Raw genomic sequence first — 17261 nt, forward strand, 5'->3', positions numbered from 1 at the left:
CTGGCTGCTAAAGAGCTGCCATAGATCTTTCTAATGACAAGACTAGCATGTGACTGTAGATTTTGTGGGTATCTAAAGAAACTCAGTACATAGGCCCAGCCCTCATCTGCCCACTAGTCACTTTGCACTATACTACCAGTATAAAGTGGCCATAAAGCCAGTGTAGCCAGCTACAGAACCCAGTGCAGCAGGTATCTTCCAGCGCTCTAGAGCTGATGTAGTGATTCCTAGGCCACCCCTCTGTTGGTGGTATTATTTATTTAATTAATTAATTTAAATTTCTGTAGTGCCTGGGAACACCAGTCATGGACCAGAACCCCATTGTGCTGCTTGCTGCACAAACACAGAACAAAGAGACAATTCCTGTCCCAAAGAATGTATATTCTAAGTAAGAAGCATGACTTCTTGGCAAATAATGCAAATAAGAATTGTCTTCAGACTGGTCAAATTTACACTCAGGGAACTCCCCAGGATCATGTGAGAGCAAAAGGTGTCTTACATTGCCTTTGTGCACACACCCTGAATTGTGCTGTGTGTTCCTTAGTTGCAGCTGAGTCTCTGGGCAGTAGATTCTTCAGGTATACAAGCAAAGTGCACAGTGCTAAAAGCTGAACTAAGTCAGGTTTTCCCTTCATATAACAGATCTTCTCTTGAGAGTATTACTAGGTGCTTGGATCTCAGAGAATGTTGCCCTTGCAGCAACAGGTGAATGCCTTAATGAGACCCAGAAGCCTTTTCAACCTTTCCAGTGGGTGAAAATGTAATCACCAAGAAATTAGCTTGCAATGATTCATGGCAGCATATGTTACAGATACCATGACTATCATAGATACTACAGAACCCACAGATGTAGCAGTCAGAATAGAATTCATGATGTGGCTCCAAATGTCATCCTCTATGCCTATTATACTAACAGTAATATTAAAGAAGTGCTTAAAGACCCCATTTACATACATGTAAGAGGCAGTCCCTGCCTGGAAGAGCTTACAGTCTAAACAGACAATGCAGACGAAGGGTGGAGAGAGGAAATATCTCAATTTTACAGGTGGGGAACTGAGTTTAAACAGCTAAATCAATACTGTTTGCAGACCATCTTTCGGTTCACTTTGCTTGTATGTTGTATCTCTTTCCCCTACCCAGAGTCTGTCTTAGCTATTGCAACTGTAAGTTCTTTGGGGCAAGGACTGTCTATTACTCTGTGTTTGTACAGTGCTGAGCACAGCGGGGCTCCATTCTTGACTAGTCCCTAGGCACTACCGTACTACTAATACTCAATTATAGGAGAGACTGATGATTGCATGAGCATTCTGCTAAATTCTCTCCAAAAGGAAATAGGAATACCAATACACACCCTAGCACAATACAAGCAGACCCTGCTGATGTCATTGCTATATATTTTAAACACAGTGGCCTTGGTCCAGGCATTTCTGGCAGCAACTTCTATTGCCTTTCATCATTCTGCGGTGCAGTTACTGAGTGTGCTCTAGAACTAGAGTAGACGTTGCCTCAGAGGAAACTCAGGTGCTGAATAAAGAGTTTGCTTATTAACCTCCTTTTCCCAATTGCTGTGCAAACAACTGTTTTCTTGTAAACACACCTCATTTGTGTAATAGATGAAAGGTGATATTCTTGGTTTCATGCTCATTGTTTGTGTTGTGTTATAAAACTAACGGAATGTTATGTTTGAAGTTCTGATTTTCTATTGCTTATTTATTTATTTTAAAATATATAAAATGAGTTTAATTATACAAACTTGGGGCACAAGCACAAAATTAAAAATATTAGTGTTCCACAGACTTGGGATCTGTTGAACTTACAGGCAAAATGAACTCCAGCACACAGGGCATTTAAATAGCTTTAGGACTGTTAGCATTAATATCTCTCATAATCTCTACTGCCACAATGGGAAGGGATCTATTTCTTCAGTTCGCTGGGACCCAGATCATAAAGGACTTTAGCATTCATAGTTAACACCTTAAGTTGCACACACTCTTATTCTTTATTTGTATTATGGTAGTGTCTAGAGGGCCCAAAATCATTGTGCAAGGCACTGCACAAACATACAATAAGCATCAGTCCCCGTGCTGAAGAGTTTATAATCTATATGGACAAGACAAAGAGAAGGGAAAGGGGAGATTGAAGAGAGAGAGACAGAGAGAGATAAGGGGGATAGGGATGGAATGAAAGGAAGAAAAGGGAGTTATAGACGGAAGGAGGGGAATATAAAGGATAGGTGAAGTAAGCCTGAAGTGTAATGAAGTGATTGTAATGGAAGGGGCAAGCAAAGGTGGAACCAACAGCCAATCAGTAGAAGGGAAAGAATATCTAGAGTAAAAACCCAAGTTAAAAAATAGTGTGATGACATCATCAGTGTCCAAAGTTTCCTGTTGAAACTGCTTCTGTAGCAGCACCCACCAGGTTGAATTGTGGGTGGAGGAATGCTTACCTATAATGACAATCTGGGTTTGGTCTGAGAAGAAGCATCTGAGCCATTTCAGGATATTTATGTTTTCCTGTTTTAATGCACAGTAGTAGTATGGTGTCAATTACTGCTCCAGCATAAAGTTATTCAATTTGTTCATCATAAGATCCGGTAATGCTTTGCCAGATATGGCTGTGTTTAGCTCAGGAATCGGCAACCTTTGGCATGCGGCCAAGAAGGGAAATCCGCTGGTGGGCCGGGACGGTTTGTTTATCTGCAGGTTTGGCCAATCACAGCTCCCACTGGCCGTGGTTTGCCGTTACAGGCCAATGGGGGCTGCAGGAAGTGATGGCCAGCACATCCCTCGGCCCATGCCATTCCCGCAGCCCCCGTTGGCCTGGAATGGCGAACCGCGGCCACTGGGAGCTGCAATTGGCCGAACCTGTGGCCACTGCAGGTAAACAAATCGTCCTGGCCCACCAGCGGATTTCCCTGATGGGCCGTATGCCAAAGGGTTGCAGACCCTTGGTTTACCTTAACTAAACTACTTTCTACACACAGTGCCATCTAGTGGCTAAACAGTATAATACAGTTTAGCATTCCATTACATCTCCCCCTTTAAGTCCTACTTTCCTACCATTTACATCAGGGGTCTCAAACACGTGGCCTGTGAGCTGCTGCGGCCCGCCATAGCTCTCCTTACCCCCCGCTCTGCCCCCCTGACCGCCGCCTCTGCCCCCCCCCCCCGAGTGCACTGTGTTGCTGCTCCTCCACCTACCTTCCAGTGCTTAGGACTTTCCATGAGGGAGCGGGGAGGAGCAGGGACACAGCACACTCAGGAGAGGAGATGGAGAAGAGGCGGGGCCGGGGCGGGGATTTGGGGAAGGGGTTGGAATAGGGGCAGGGAGGGGGTGGAGTTGGGGTCGGGACTTCGGGTAAGGGGTTGGAATGGGGGCGGGGAAGGGGTGGGAAGAGGCAGGGCAGGACCGGGGCCTCATGGAAGGGGTGGAGATATGTGTCATAGGTACTGGAAATAAGGGTGCTGGGGGTGCTGCCGCACCTCCTGATATCCATTATATACAGGGTTTACAGTTTGGTTCAATGACTCTCAGCACCCCCACAATAGAATTTTTTCCAGCATCTGTGTATCTGGTGTGTATAAGGAGCCACGTGGAAGAAGGGATGGAGGCAGTTATCTGACAGTCTGACAAATGCCATCATTATCTCATTATCTTGCATCTTAATTCCCCTAACATGCTCTTCTCTGGTCTTTACAAATCCAGTCTTGCCCAGCTCACATGCAGCTCATCCAGGGAAGAACCAGATTTACGCAAAACCTTGATGGAAGTAATCTGTCATTTTAAATCTGATGCAGTAGCACATGAGGGGCCAGTAGAGGCATTCAAAGAAGAAAGTGACCAAATTGGATCAACAGGCCCAGGAGATGATTTAGAGGCTCAAAATCTTTCTTTTAAAGAATTGTTTTATTTTTTACTATTTATATTACCATAGCACCTAGGAGCCCCACCTAAGGACCAGGACCCCATTGTGCTAGGTGCTGCATAAACAGAACAAAAGACAGTCTCTGCCGCAAAGACAAAACACAACAGATAGAGAGCTTGATGGGAAAGTACAGTGAGACAATACTGGTTAGCTTGATAGGTATGGTCTCAGCACCCTATGTGCTATGGACCTAATTGTTAAGTTTTTTTGTAGGCATCATGGAAAAATAGTTTTAAGGAGAGTTTTGCAGGAGGATAATGTGTTAGTTTTGTTGAGTTCCTCCCAAGCGTGAATGGAGGGTGCTTGCTTAAAAATTTAACAAGTGGGTAATGGAGGCTGGCATCATGGAGTGATTAGAGGTGCAAGTCAACAGCTTGATAGTGAATGAAAGATGACAGATAGGGGATGGTAGGGTGTGAAGGACCTTAAAAGTAAAGACAAGTAGCTTGTATTTGCTGTGACAGAGAAGGGGGACAGATGCAGAGAGAGGGGTGACATGGTGAACGCAACAGGTTAGGAAAATGATCTTTGCAGCAGCATTCTGGAATATGAGTTGGATAAGATTGCATTTGTCAAAGCCAGAGAGAAAGTTGTGGCAATAATTGAGACACAAGAGGCTGGATGAGAGTTTTTTCTATGTCGGTAGATAGGAAAGGCTGTATCTTAGAAATGTTGAGATGATGCCATATCACTGAGAGGTCTACCAATGGCTATTAGCCAAGATGGTAAGGGATGCAATCCCACTCTCTGAATGTCCACCTCCGTTTGCCAAAAGCTGGGAGTGGACAACAGGGGATGTATCACTTGATTGCCTATTCTGGTCATTCCTTCTGAAGCATCTGGCATTGGCCACTGTTGGAATACAGGATACTGGGCCAGATGGACCTTTGGTCTGACCTACTATGGCTGTTCTTATGTTATATTCTGCAGAAAGAATCTGTAAAATTTCAATGTATCCCGGATACGTGCACTTAAAAAGGGGTTTGTTTTGAAGATGATGCCCTTATTTGCAGGGTTGAGTGACAAGCACGATCGTGGCATTGTCTACAGTAACTGAGGTAGGCGGTAGCAGATAGGGCACTGGACTCATAAATTTTGAATAACATCTTCCTGATTCTTGCTTTCCTGACCTTAAAAGAAATCTATTGAGATGAGCATTAAAAGTTAAAAATACACCCTTAGGTATTTTAAACACTTTGTTCTGTAAGATGGCCCTGGCTTTTCCTGTGTATGATCACCTAAGCCTAACATGTATATTGGCTGTGCATTTGCTGATGAAGGCCTGGTCTACACTAAGAAATTAGGTTAATATAACTACAGTAAAAGCTTTGCTACCTGGCATGTTGGAGGAATGGGGGGTGCCAGTAAGTTAAAATTCTGGTTAACTAAGAGGGAGGAAGTTTGGGTGCAGGAGGGGTTCAGGGCTGGGGGTTGGGGCGCAGGAGCGGTGCGCTGTGCCGGATCCAGATGGCGCTCAGCTCGGTTGGCTCCCTGCAAGCGGCGACATGTCCCTGCTGCTCCTAGGCGGAGGCGTGGCCAGGTGTGCTGCCTCTGCCCGCAAGCACCGCCTCCGCAGCTCCTGTTGGCCATGGTTACCAGCTCATGGGAGCTGCAAAGCCAGCGCTCGGGGCGGGAGCAGTGTGCAGAGCCGCCTGGCGCGTCTCCATGTAGGAGTAGCAAGCACATGTCGCTGCTATCAGGGAACCATGCGGAGCCAGGCAGGGAGCCTGCCAGCCCCACGCCAACTGGACTATACACCGGACTTTCAATGAAGATCTTTGAAATGCCAGTTTATGGCGCTTTCCAGTTGGCAAAGTGCCGGATAACACAACTTTTACTGTACATTGCTCAGGACTGTGAAAAAGCCACCCCGGGGATAGTTAGTTAGTGAAAAAGCCACCCGTACCCCAAATCCCCCTCACCCCCATTGTTGCCAGCCCTAGGGTGACAGGATAGCTCTCCTGTTGGCCTAGCTCCTGCCTCTCAGGAGGCAGATTATCGACGCTGCACCCCTCCTTTTGGCGCAGGTAGTGCCCACCCTGAGGCGCCGCTGCAGCCGTTGAGGTGTAGACAGGCCCTAAGCCGCACGATGGCCAGTGTCCTCAAGTGCCCGGAGGCCGGAGCCACTCCCGCTCTCTCAGCCGGGCGGTGGTCACTCCTGCAGGAGGCTGTGGCCTGGGGCGGACGGGACCCTGCGGGCGGGGCCCGCGGCGAGCAAGGAGACACGGAGGCGGGGGCGGGCCGCGGCGCAGCCACCTCGTCACACCCCGCCCCCTCCTCGGCCCGCAGCGGGGGCGTGGAGCTCGGGCTTCTGCTCCTCTCCCCTCCGCCGGCTCCCCGCTCCCCGCCCGGGGGCCCGTGGAGAGCAAATCCATGCGCTCGGCCATCCACTGCGCAGCTGCACTGGGCCCCGCCGGAGCGCGCGAGAAGGAGGCCGGGGCCGGCGGCGTCTCATGGATCCCCGAGCCGACGGATGAGGCGAGGGCCGCTAGCTCTCCCCGAGGCAGGCAGCTCCGCTGGGCTCCGGTCTGAGGGGGCGCCTGGCCCCTCCCGCGGCGGCGGCGGCTCTAGCGCGGGGCTCGGCGGCTGCAGCTCCTCCCCCCGTGGCGGTGTTATGGCCCCTTGTTGGAGCACAAAAGGGTCCCCAGGCTGGCGGTCGGCGCAGCTCCTGTTCCTCGTCTTCTCCTGCTGCGGTAGGTACCCGCGTCTGAGGGGCCCGGGCCGCCCCCCCGGGCAGGGGGGTTGGCGGATGAAGGCTGCTTTGTCTCCTTTCTCCTCCGTGTGTGAGGGGCGGGCATCGCAGCCCTACTGCTGGGGAGAGGTTCCCCTAGTTCCCTACACCCGCCCCGGTTTAATGACCCCGACCCTCTCTTCCCCCAAACCCCTTCCCCCGGCCTGATCTCGATTTAACCCCCTCCTCCAGGCCCTCTCTTCAGATGTCTTCTGCCTTATCTCCCTGTTGTTGTTCCAGTCCGTGGTGGTGGACTCTTCCCCAGGGGTTCCCCTAAACTCAGCCTGGGACTTGGCCCAGATACCTCCTTCCCCCTACGCACGCATCGGCAAACTCCAGAGCCGTTGTGTGACTGTAAAAATCACTGAATTAATAAATCCCTGCAAAGTGCTCCAGCCTGGCCAGTTTGAGACAGATGAGGCCTGGTCATTGCTGGACGTGATCCCCTGACTATGTCAGATGATAAAATGATGATGCTAATATTATGTGATGAGTTCTTGACTCATCCTCACACAGAGAAAGGCCTTGAAGCAATTCCAGAACTCTGTGCTCTCGTTTTGGCTTTTTTGTTTTTGTTCAACCTGTGTAATGATACTGTGTTTATTATATTAACATAAACACCCATATTTCTTTCCTAAACCTCAGCCTTGTATAAAGAAATACTTATCATTTCTATCCCTTGCAGCATTTCTCCTCTTAAAGTATTTCAGAATGATTTACAGACAGTAGGCCAAATCCAGCAGTTGTTACTCAGATTTTACTGTGGAAAATTCCAGTTGGCTTCTTTGGGAGTTCTTCCTGAGGACAGAATTTCATTACTGGGTTCTGGTGGTGGTTGTTTTCTTTAGGTCCCACAGTGTGTTAAGAGGTAAATGATGTCTTATGCTGTGAAGAGCTTACAAACTGCAGCTCTGATTTAGCAAGCTACTTAGGCACTTGTTAAACCTTAAGTATGTGCTTAAGTATATTGTTAAATTTGAGGCTTCCGGGTTTGTTGTGCTAATTAACGGAACAGATGTAAGGCCCTGATCCTGCAAACACTTAGGGTATATCTACATTGCAACTTGGGAACAAGTCTTCCAGTTGTGTTGAAAGACTCCTGCTAGCTTTTCTGGAGGTAGTGCATAGAAAATAGCAATGTGGACATTGAAACTCTGGCAGACACTCAGGCTAGCCACCTGAGCTCAGACCAAGCAGGTTGGGAGGGCTTGAGAGTTTGAGCTGCAATGTCCATTTTTAGCTTGCACGGGGGAGTGGAGCTAGTGCAAATGCTGTGTACCCAGGCTGGGAGGCACAACAGCTGCAGTGTAGACACAACTTTACGGATTCCTGCTCCCAAGATTTTTGCAGCAGTGTAGCTACACTAACGTAGTTACGTTGCTGACAGCACTGTAACCCCGCAAGGTAGTTGCAGTGCACTACTGCAAGTTGGAAATGAGTAAATTGAATGGGTGCAAGCCTCATTTTACATTAGAGCAGCACATCTATCCTGGAGGTCTGTGCTGATGTAGCTACTGCTATATTAACTGCAGTGGTGCACAAATCTATAGTTTGGACAAGCCCTTACATGTGTTTAAATTTACACATGTGAGTAATCCTATTGAAATCACACATGAGACTGTTTATCTGTGTAGAATGAGGCCTGATCTTGTATCACATTCTTCTGTAAAGACAAAGATAGGGGAAAGGAGTATAACTTTGTAAGTAAATTGGTCAAGGTTTGGAGCATGTGCACCAATATGGCATCAGCACAAATGAAATAAAGCCACAACTGGCAGAAAACTGATCCGTAGTACAGCAGGAAGTGGTAGGGAAATCTTGGCCCAAGGCACTGGGCACGCTATAGAATGCGCTATGACAGGAGTAGCCAGCCTGAGAAGGAGCCAGAATTTACCAATGTACATTGCCCAAGACTCACAGTAATATATCAGCAGCCCACTATCAGCTCCCCCCACCCTGCTGCCAGTGCCACCCAGCCACCAGCAGCCCTGCCAATCAGCACCTCGCCTCCCCTCCCGATCAGCTGTTTAGTGGCATGCAAGAGGCGGGGTGGGGGGAGCGAGAAAGGGCAGTGGAGGCTCAGGGGAGGGGGCAGGAAGGGTGGAGTGGGGGCAGGTCCTGTGGCAGAGCCAGGGATTGAGCTATGAGCACCCCCCACCCCCTGGCGCATTGGAAAGTTGGCACCTGTAGCTCCAGCCCCGGAGTCGGTGCCTATACGAGGAGCTGCATAGTAACTTCTGAAGAGCCACAGGTTGGCCGCCCCTGTACTATGAGATCTTTAATTTCCATGCAAAGCAGACACGACTTCATTTTTTAGGAAACTGTGTGTATGCCCATCCATGCATTTTGCATGGCACTCAGCCACGATGAGTTAATTTTTTTAATTGCTCTGTGGTTTTTTGACTGAACCAAACAAAAAGGAAATCATATTTATAATAGTGGTTCCTGATGTCATTTACAGTATTTGTACAGTATTATAAAACCATACCCGTACTTTGCAAGAAGATGTCTAACATATCTGTATATTTTCAAAAACCAGAAAACTTCCTTGATCACACCATGCAGCTTTAGTCAAGGTTTTGACAAGGTTTTTATCAAAGACCTACTAGGACAACTGAGTCTGGGGGCTCCACAAATGATTTCCCTGGGCAATGCTTTGCTGAGCAGCTCAACCTCCTCTGTTATGTCTATTGCCAAGGAGAAAAAGGGTGCTGAGACTTCTACCTGGGTGCTGTCTCTAACTTTTCTTGAGGGACTCCTCCTTTTATATCAGTTGTTGTCCCACAGGTGTCTGACTTATTTGCTGACCAGGAAAATAAATTGTTGTAGGAAAAAATATTTGTATTGTGAGACTTGAGGTATTTTGTCCTGGACCAGGACCAGTCCAGGTTTTAGAGATATAAAAGAGTGATTTGATTTACAATAACCTTATTGTAAATCAGTTACTTGTTTTTCTTTTTTAGTTCATCTTGAAGAATTGCCATGAAAACATACCATTCCGGGTACAAATTTTACTGTCCTACCAGTTTATAATGATGAGAGAGGGTGGAATAATAATTTACTCATCCATTTAAAAACAATTGCTTGACTCAGGCAAGTGGGTGAGAAGAACTTTGCTAGGTTAGTTTAGTTAATTTCCTAAAGAAATGATAATTCATGTAGGTTGATTTGAGAGCCAAAACACGTTCTCCCAACAAGATCATTTAGTGTAACAAATTGCTGTACATTAAATTCAGATTCTTCAGTTACTTTTTAGTAATATTTTTACAATTTACTCAACAAGCATATTTCGATAAACAGTCATTGTTTGTTGGAATTACTTTTAACACAACTATTAAAACCAGTATGTTAGAATGGTTTTGTATTCCTTGAAAAATAAAATAATAAATTTAATAGTACAAACCCATAAATATACTTTAGTGTCTGTTATCACAGTGTCCCAGAATTTGTCTGAATAAAATCTTTCATCGTGTTTTGTGCAAGGGGGCATAAAGCTAACTTGCTCTTCAAAATTGTGCTTTGGGACCAGGGCCAGGTTAGGTATACTTACAATAGACCCATGTCTGTGGCTCCAATTGCAGTGTCATACTATGAAACCTAAATCCTAGCTTTTATTTAAAAAGTTTGTAGACTGCATGGTTGCAAAATGCTCAAAAATGTGACCTGTATGTAACTGATGCAGTGATGTCTGCCGTCTCAGAGAACCTCCAGTAAATGGAAGAGCAGCAGCCACTAGCGCAACATTCTCATACGCGGCCACCAGGGGCTTTTCATGCGGCCATGACCGCCTCCTGGGTGGTGATGGGGGGAGGCAAAGCATCGGCCCTTTGCACTCCTCCTTGTTGCTCCTGGATGCGCTGCTTTGCACTGCCTCTGGAGAGAGGCGGGGAGCAACACTGCAGGAGCAAGGTGAGTTCTTGACCCACATTGGGGGGAGGGGGGTGGGTGGCAGGCTCCAACGGTAGGACTTCAGGAGCCTGGCTGTGCGGCCCTGGGCTCCAACCATGGGGCAGCGGGTACTGACCCCCCTGGCTCTGGCCACACAGCCCTGGCCTCCAACTGCAGGGCTTCAGCTTTTGGCCCCTGGTTCCAGCTGTGGGGCAGCAGGCACTGGCCCCTAGTTTCAGTCCCAGGCTCTGGCTACAGGCACTGACCCCAGTCCCAGCTGCAAGGCGGTGGGCTCCAAGCACAGGGCTTTGGGCGCCAAACCCTGGCTCTGGCCGCGGGGCAGCAGGTGCTGACTGCCTGCTCCAGTCGTGGAGCTTCAGTCGGCTTTTGGCCCCCAGTTCCGGCCGTGTGGTGGCAGGTGCTGGCCCCAAGCTCCAGCCACATGTCCCCAGCCCCTGGTGGTGTTCCCTTCCACTAACTGCACAGCAGCAGGCGCTGACCCACGGCTCCAGCCGTGCGGCTCCAGCCCCTGATGCTGATCCCCTGCCCCAGGTGCACAGCAGCAGGTGCCGGCTCACAGCTTTGTTCCCATGTAGTGGTGGACGCTGACCCCTGGGCTTCGGCACCTGGCTCTGGCCATACAGCGGTGGGCTCTAGCACTGGGCACTGACCCACAGCTCCGGCTGTGTGGCAACAGGTTCCGATCCCTGGTTCCAGCCACGTGGTTCCTGTCCCCAGCTCCAGGTTCTAGCCACAGGCACTGAGCCCCGGCCCTGGCTGCATGGCAGCAGAAACCAGGCCCTAGCTCTGGCCACACGATAGTGGGGCTTATCACCCACCCCCATCACACCTGGCCCCTGCTGTCTCCCACAGCCCCATATCCACTCTTCCTCCCCCTCCCCCCCATCCGCCCCCGGACCCCACCGCCTTCCTGGCCTTGAATCCATCCCCCTATTGCCCTGGGACTCTGCTGCCTCCCCTGGCCCCGTGTCCATCCCACCGTCGCCTCTGGCCCCAGCTACCTCCCCTTCGGGGCCCCCCCATCCGGGGCTTAATGGATCTTGGGGCTTGCTGAGAAAAGTGATATTAACAAACATGCAAGTATCACTTTTCAAGCAGAGTTCCTAGCTATCTGTGGAAAAGTAATACTTGTATGCTTGTTAATATTACTTATAGCCTCCCAGGTAGCTATTAAGTGTGCTGTGATATTAACAAATATCACTTTTCACAGCAAACCCCAGGACCCATTAAGCCCTGGATGGGAGGAGGAGGGGTGGCTGAAGCGGGAGGCAGCATTTTTATTATTGTCTGCCAAAAACCCCTACAAATATAAAATATAATGACTTGGATGTGAATGTGTGCATTTTTAATTGTTTTTCATAAAGTTAATTAAGTATTTTAGGAAAAAGGCCACCAGTGAGAATTGGTGGCTGCACTCTGGGGCCACCAAAAAATTTGTTTTGAGAACCCCTGCACTAGAGCCTGGTAGAAAGCCCACCTGGTCCCATACTTATCGGAGAAGACCAGGGCTGCTTTTCAAGTGGTGGAGGGGCTGTGGTGTGTTTAGGACCCTGGGTTGTCTTAATGCTGCCCTTTGAGCATTAATATTTCCAAGAATCTGCCTCCTGCTGAGTACGTGTTTCATATTACTTAACCATAAATTCATTAGTTTATATTTGCCTGGGTTAAACCTCATGTTGATGACTAGTCTTGTGGTGCATGGTTGAGTCTCAAGCCTTGAGTTCTCCCTTCCCTCCCATGCATTTCTTCTGTGACCTTGTGCAAATCATTTAACTTTCCTTTGTCTTGTTTCCCAAGCTATAACATGGGAATACTATTCCCATACCTTTCTGGGAGGCTTAATTCATTCACAACTAGAAAGACCTTTGACATCCTTGAATGGGAGTTACTTAATATTTATATAGTATAACCTTTTCTGCCTATGTTTATGCTTGTATAGGTCCCCTTTTAGGTGCCCGTTCTGATGTTCACCATATCATCCAAATGTTGCCATTTAGTGTGCTGTATAGATTGAGTAGTGTATTCTTCTAATTCTCTCATCTAGGAATTAATGTGAGCTATCCTCTTTCTAGTGAGCTACACCAAAGTGCTCTAGTCTGAGGCCTGCCTTTCTGCTTGAGATGATCTCGCTTGAAATGTGGTCTTTCTCCTTTTTACAATATGAATACATCCTAAAATAAATGATTGGGAATTGAAGTCTGGCACATCAGAATAATCAATAAAAGCCTGCTGCTTTGAAAAATCCACACTTCTGAGCTGTGTAGTTAAGTTGACCTGAGTCCCTGTGTAGAGACCGCTAACTCTTGCCTCTGAGGGAGATGGATTACCTACCCTGATGGGAGAATCCCTCATGTAGGCATAGGTAATGTCTATGCTGAAGCACTACAGCCGCACCATTGTGCTGCTGTAGCATTTTAAGTGTAGACAAGCCCTTAGTACTGCCATAGGGAGCCTCAGGCTCCCATGATTTCTTTTGAGACACTGAAGCTTGGGTGGAAGTCGTAAATAATCAAAGTTTTCCATAATCAGGGTTATAATAAAATGCATACAAGTTATCCTTTATATAACAAAACTCACTGTTATCAAACAGTAGTTCTGATTACCTTTCCCCCCTTTGGTAGAGTTAAAGCAAGTTGTCTTCAAACGCACAATGATCTCAGAGGTTTAATTCACAAGATGTGGCAGTATTATGAACACCAAGGATGGGTGGTCTGCTTCCTGTACAAATCAGCAATTTAGTTTTCCACTTATCCTTCTTTGTATGTGTGCTGCAGGGGTTTAGGGAAGAAACTACTGTAGCATGCTTGCCTCAAACTAAATGAAAATATCTTTGACAGGTTATATACAACTATAATCTCAAATAGTTTCCAACAGAATAGTTATTTACCACTAGCTTGGAAACATAACATTTAAAATATCTTATATTGACATGGTAAAGTAAGGCAGGCTAAATCTGAATGTCTGCAAGGGGTGTTTCAGAGCATATCAGTTGGGAAAAGGATATGTAAAATAATCATTTCACATCTTTGAATTGCAGCACTGTGCAGCTGGATGCCGTATCCTGGGGCTGAATTGTATCGTGGGTTTAATTAGTGAAGGCATCTCTGTTGTGGAGACCACATCTTTCCATTTCCCTAACATACTTCATGTCAGAGGGTACTGAAAGAGCAACCGATTCCATGGCCAAGGTTTAATTAATAGCCCTGGGCAGAGCAGTTCACAAAGGCTGCAAAAGCTGTGGTGACAGAGGATCCCAAGTTGGGAAGGGAGAGGCAAGGGAGTAAGTCATGACTTCTGTGTTGGGGAGGGAGAGGCAAGGGAGTAAGTTCTCTTTAATAGGGACAAGAAGGAACAATATGGCCCCAACTCTTGGTTTTCTTTTCTGTTTTTAATCTTTTAAACTTTTTAAATGGAGGGTGGAGAGAGAAGAAAGTAAGGGATCCACTTCTATTTTCACTGGGAGGGAGTGAGGATCAAGTCAGCATTTGAGTCATTGCTCCTTTAAGAGTAGGAAGGGAAAGTAAGGAACAGAAGCACTTGATTCAGAAGAAGGATGCTAAGCAACTTGTGCATACCCAAGTGCAATTATGCTTAGTCCTCAGGCAATGAGGTATCATGTAAATTTCGAATCTTGTTCATCCTGATTGAGTGAATGAGCAAGCTGTTACTTGTGAATAGTCAGATGATCCAATCCCCAGACTTTTACTGGGCGTGTTGGAGCTGCTCAGGGGCCTCTCTATGCTTGTTGAGACATGAGTGCAGAAAAAATGATGATGTTTTGGGGTCAGGCCCTTTGTAGCTGCCTTACCTGTTGAGTATATCCCCTCCCCTGGGGACCCAGCTAATTAGGCCTGAATGTTGCTGCTATGTTGGCTGAAGTTGTTTCAGTGTCCCTTAGCTGTTACCTGATTGCTGGTAGTATGCATGCTGCTTAATTCCAGGCCCTGCCTCTTCTTTCCCCTGCTGTCACTCCTATGTGTGCACTCCCTCTCACAGTTATAATTAAAAGCATGAGTTGGGTAACTTGATTACATAGGTGAGGACCAATTGAATAGGTTTGCTGGTAACCCTCTGTTGTAGAACTCTTTGTCCCTTGCGTTAGGAACCTAAAATGCTGGTGGTTCTGGAACTTGGCAGCTAACAGCAACTAAATCAGCTATAAAATGCAATAGCATTTGAGAACCATGAACAGCCTCAGTAAATACAGAGGAAGTAAAATTATTCGTCTTGGGTTCTGCTTGGTTCCAAACTCTAGTCTGAATCTACACAAAGGCTGTTCCTTGACAACTTCTTATGGTATTGCTTAACATTCTCTAGACCAAAAAAATGTAAATAAAATGTGCAGTATGGTTAGCAATAAACTACTAAATATATCTAAAATTTGAAACAAACTTCCACAGTTCCGAAGTCTTGTGTGCATTATTTAAATTACATGATCCTTTCAAACAATAATTTTTCTCAAGGATTATAATTTGATTTGAGAAGAAAGTGGATTGGAATAGCTTTAGAAACTATAAGATGCTGAATTCTTGCCTTCATATAAAGGCCGTGTTTGTAGATCAAAGGTCCTCAAACTATGGGGTGCACCCCCCTAGGGGGGGCATGGAGAAATGTTATGGGGGGCGTGGTGGGGTCTGGGCTAGCGCCGATAAGGGGTGTTGGGGAGGGAGCACCACCCAGCCCCGCTCCACTTCCAGCACTTCTCTGCCCCAGCTGCGGCCCAGCCTCTCCCCTGTCCATGCCCCCCTCTCCCTGAGCAGTGGCCCCGCTCCCAGCCCTGGCTTGGAGAGAGAATAGTGTGGGGGGGGCGGGGTATGTGGACAGGGATAAGGGAGGGCGCAACCCTGAAAAGTTTGGGGACCACTAGTGTAGATAAATATAACAATTACTTGCGTGTATGCACATATGAAGCATTAAGTATATAAATTCCAGCACCAGCAAGTTGTTCAGCGCTTCCTTCCAGAGGTCTGATGGTGAAATCTTGGAAATTTAGGGACATGTTTTAGAAATGCTTGAGGTTAACAACATTTATTTGAGGGTGGTGGTCAGTCTTTTGCAGTTTCAAATTACCATTGTTTTGATCCTATTCTACATTTTTGGTCATCCGGAAATCTGCTGTTAGTAACCTGTTTAAAATGTATACTGTAATTATAGAATTTTAAGCAATCCATTCTTTTGTACAAGGTAATGCAATTTAAAGAGTGAAATAGAAATTAGAGGATCCAGTCAATCTACCTGAAATTAGCTCATCAGGAGCTCTACTGTAAGAGTGGTGGTGTTTTTATGGTGACGTTCCATAGAGGCATTGTAAACAAATTGTGAATTTTGCTGGCAAAGAGGCTCTTAATTTGAGTAGAACATGTTTTTATTACACTAGTTCTTTCTGTAAAACATAGTGTATTGAAGCCTAACTCAATAATTTTCACCCTCCTAGGTGTATTCCTTCAACTGGAAATCTTCACCCATTTTTGTTTTTTTTCCCCTCATCTGAGCAGAAAGGAAATTTCTGAGCTTGATTTCATCTTCTGTGACAGCATAGAGTACTCAATGACTGCACTAGCTTATTTTATGGCATGTGTCAGCCTTTTAAATAATTATATAAAGTGCTACATTTTGGCGCAACAGTATTCCTTGTCTGCTAGGATTAATGTTTTTGTGAAGAACAAGCTGAGAACTTCCATGTTATCACAAAACATTTTGTGGATTGGAAGCCCAATCCAATGTCCATTAAAGTCAATGAAAAGACTCCCATTGACTTAATTGGGCATTGGATGCTAAACCAGGCCTGATTCAAACTCCGAGTTGTCAATTGAAATTGATAAAATTAGGGATAATATCTGTGTTGGGTATTTCTAATATGAACATCTCTTTTGTATGCAAGTGCCAGTATATAATCTATTTTGCTTATAATTATCGACAGTAATTAATAGGGGTGGATCTTACAACAACCCACAGCCTTGGCCTAGCTCTGCCTCGTTGTAGTCAATGGAAGTCTTTTACAGTTGATATCAGTTGGCCTGAAGTTAGGTCAACAATGACCGCTTTTGAAAAAAATCTCACTCCTGAAGTCTCATTGCGGAGAAACTAAATGAATTCTTTGCATTGGTCTTCACGGCTGTAGATGTGATGGAGATTCCCAAACCTGAGCCATTCTTTTTAAGTGACAGATCTGAGGAATTGTCCCAGATTGAGGTATCATTAGAGGAGGTTTTGGAAAAAATTGATAAATTAAACAGCAATAAGTCACCAGGACCAGATGGTATTCACCCAAGAGTTCTGAAGGAACTTAAATGTGAGATTGCAAAATTATTAACTGTAGTCTGTAACCTATCATTTAAATCAGCTTCTGTACCAGATGACTGGAGGATAGCTAATGTGATGCCAATTTTTAAAAAGGGCTCCAGAGGCGATCCCAGCAATTACAGGCCTGTAAGCCTGACTTCAGTACCTGGCAAATTGGTTGAAACTATAATAAAGAACAATATTGTCAGACATATAGATTAACATAATTTTTTGAGGAAGAGTCAACATGGTTTTTAGTAAAGGGAAATCATGCCTCACCAATCTACTAGAATTCTTTGAGGGGGGTCAACAAGCATGTGGACCAAGGGGATCTAGTTGATATAGTGTACTTAGGTTTTCAGAAAGCCTTTGAGAAGGTCCCTCACCAAAGGCTCATATGCAGAGTAAGCTGCC

The 17261-nt window shown here is 46.3% G+C and overlaps 1 protein-coding gene across 2 annotated transcripts in view; it reads left to right on the forward strand.

Annotated features, from left to right (window-relative positions):
- The first annotated feature begins 6085 nt into the window (after positions 1 to 6085).
- LRP12 (LDL receptor related protein 12) overlaps positions 6086 to 17261 on the forward strand; it is a 106778-nt gene continuing 95602 nt past the window's right edge. Inside the window, exon 1 of one of the 2 annotated variants that reach the window (XM_073330339.2) lies at positions 6086 to 6618. In XM_073330339.2, coding sequence (XP_073186440.2) covers positions 6399 to 6618 — 220 coding nt within the window. In that variant the 5' untranslated portion in view covers positions 6086 to 6398. The remainder of the gene's footprint in view (positions 6619 to 17261) is intronic. The other variant, XM_073330338.2, reaches the window with a different exon arrangement.

Source organism: Lepidochelys kempii, chromosome 2 (genome assembly GCF_965140285.1).
Source record: "Lepidochelys kempii isolate rLepKem1 chromosome 2, rLepKem1.hap1, whole genome shotgun sequence".
Taxonomy (NCBI): Eukaryota; Metazoa; Chordata; order Testudines; family Cheloniidae; genus Lepidochelys; species Lepidochelys kempii.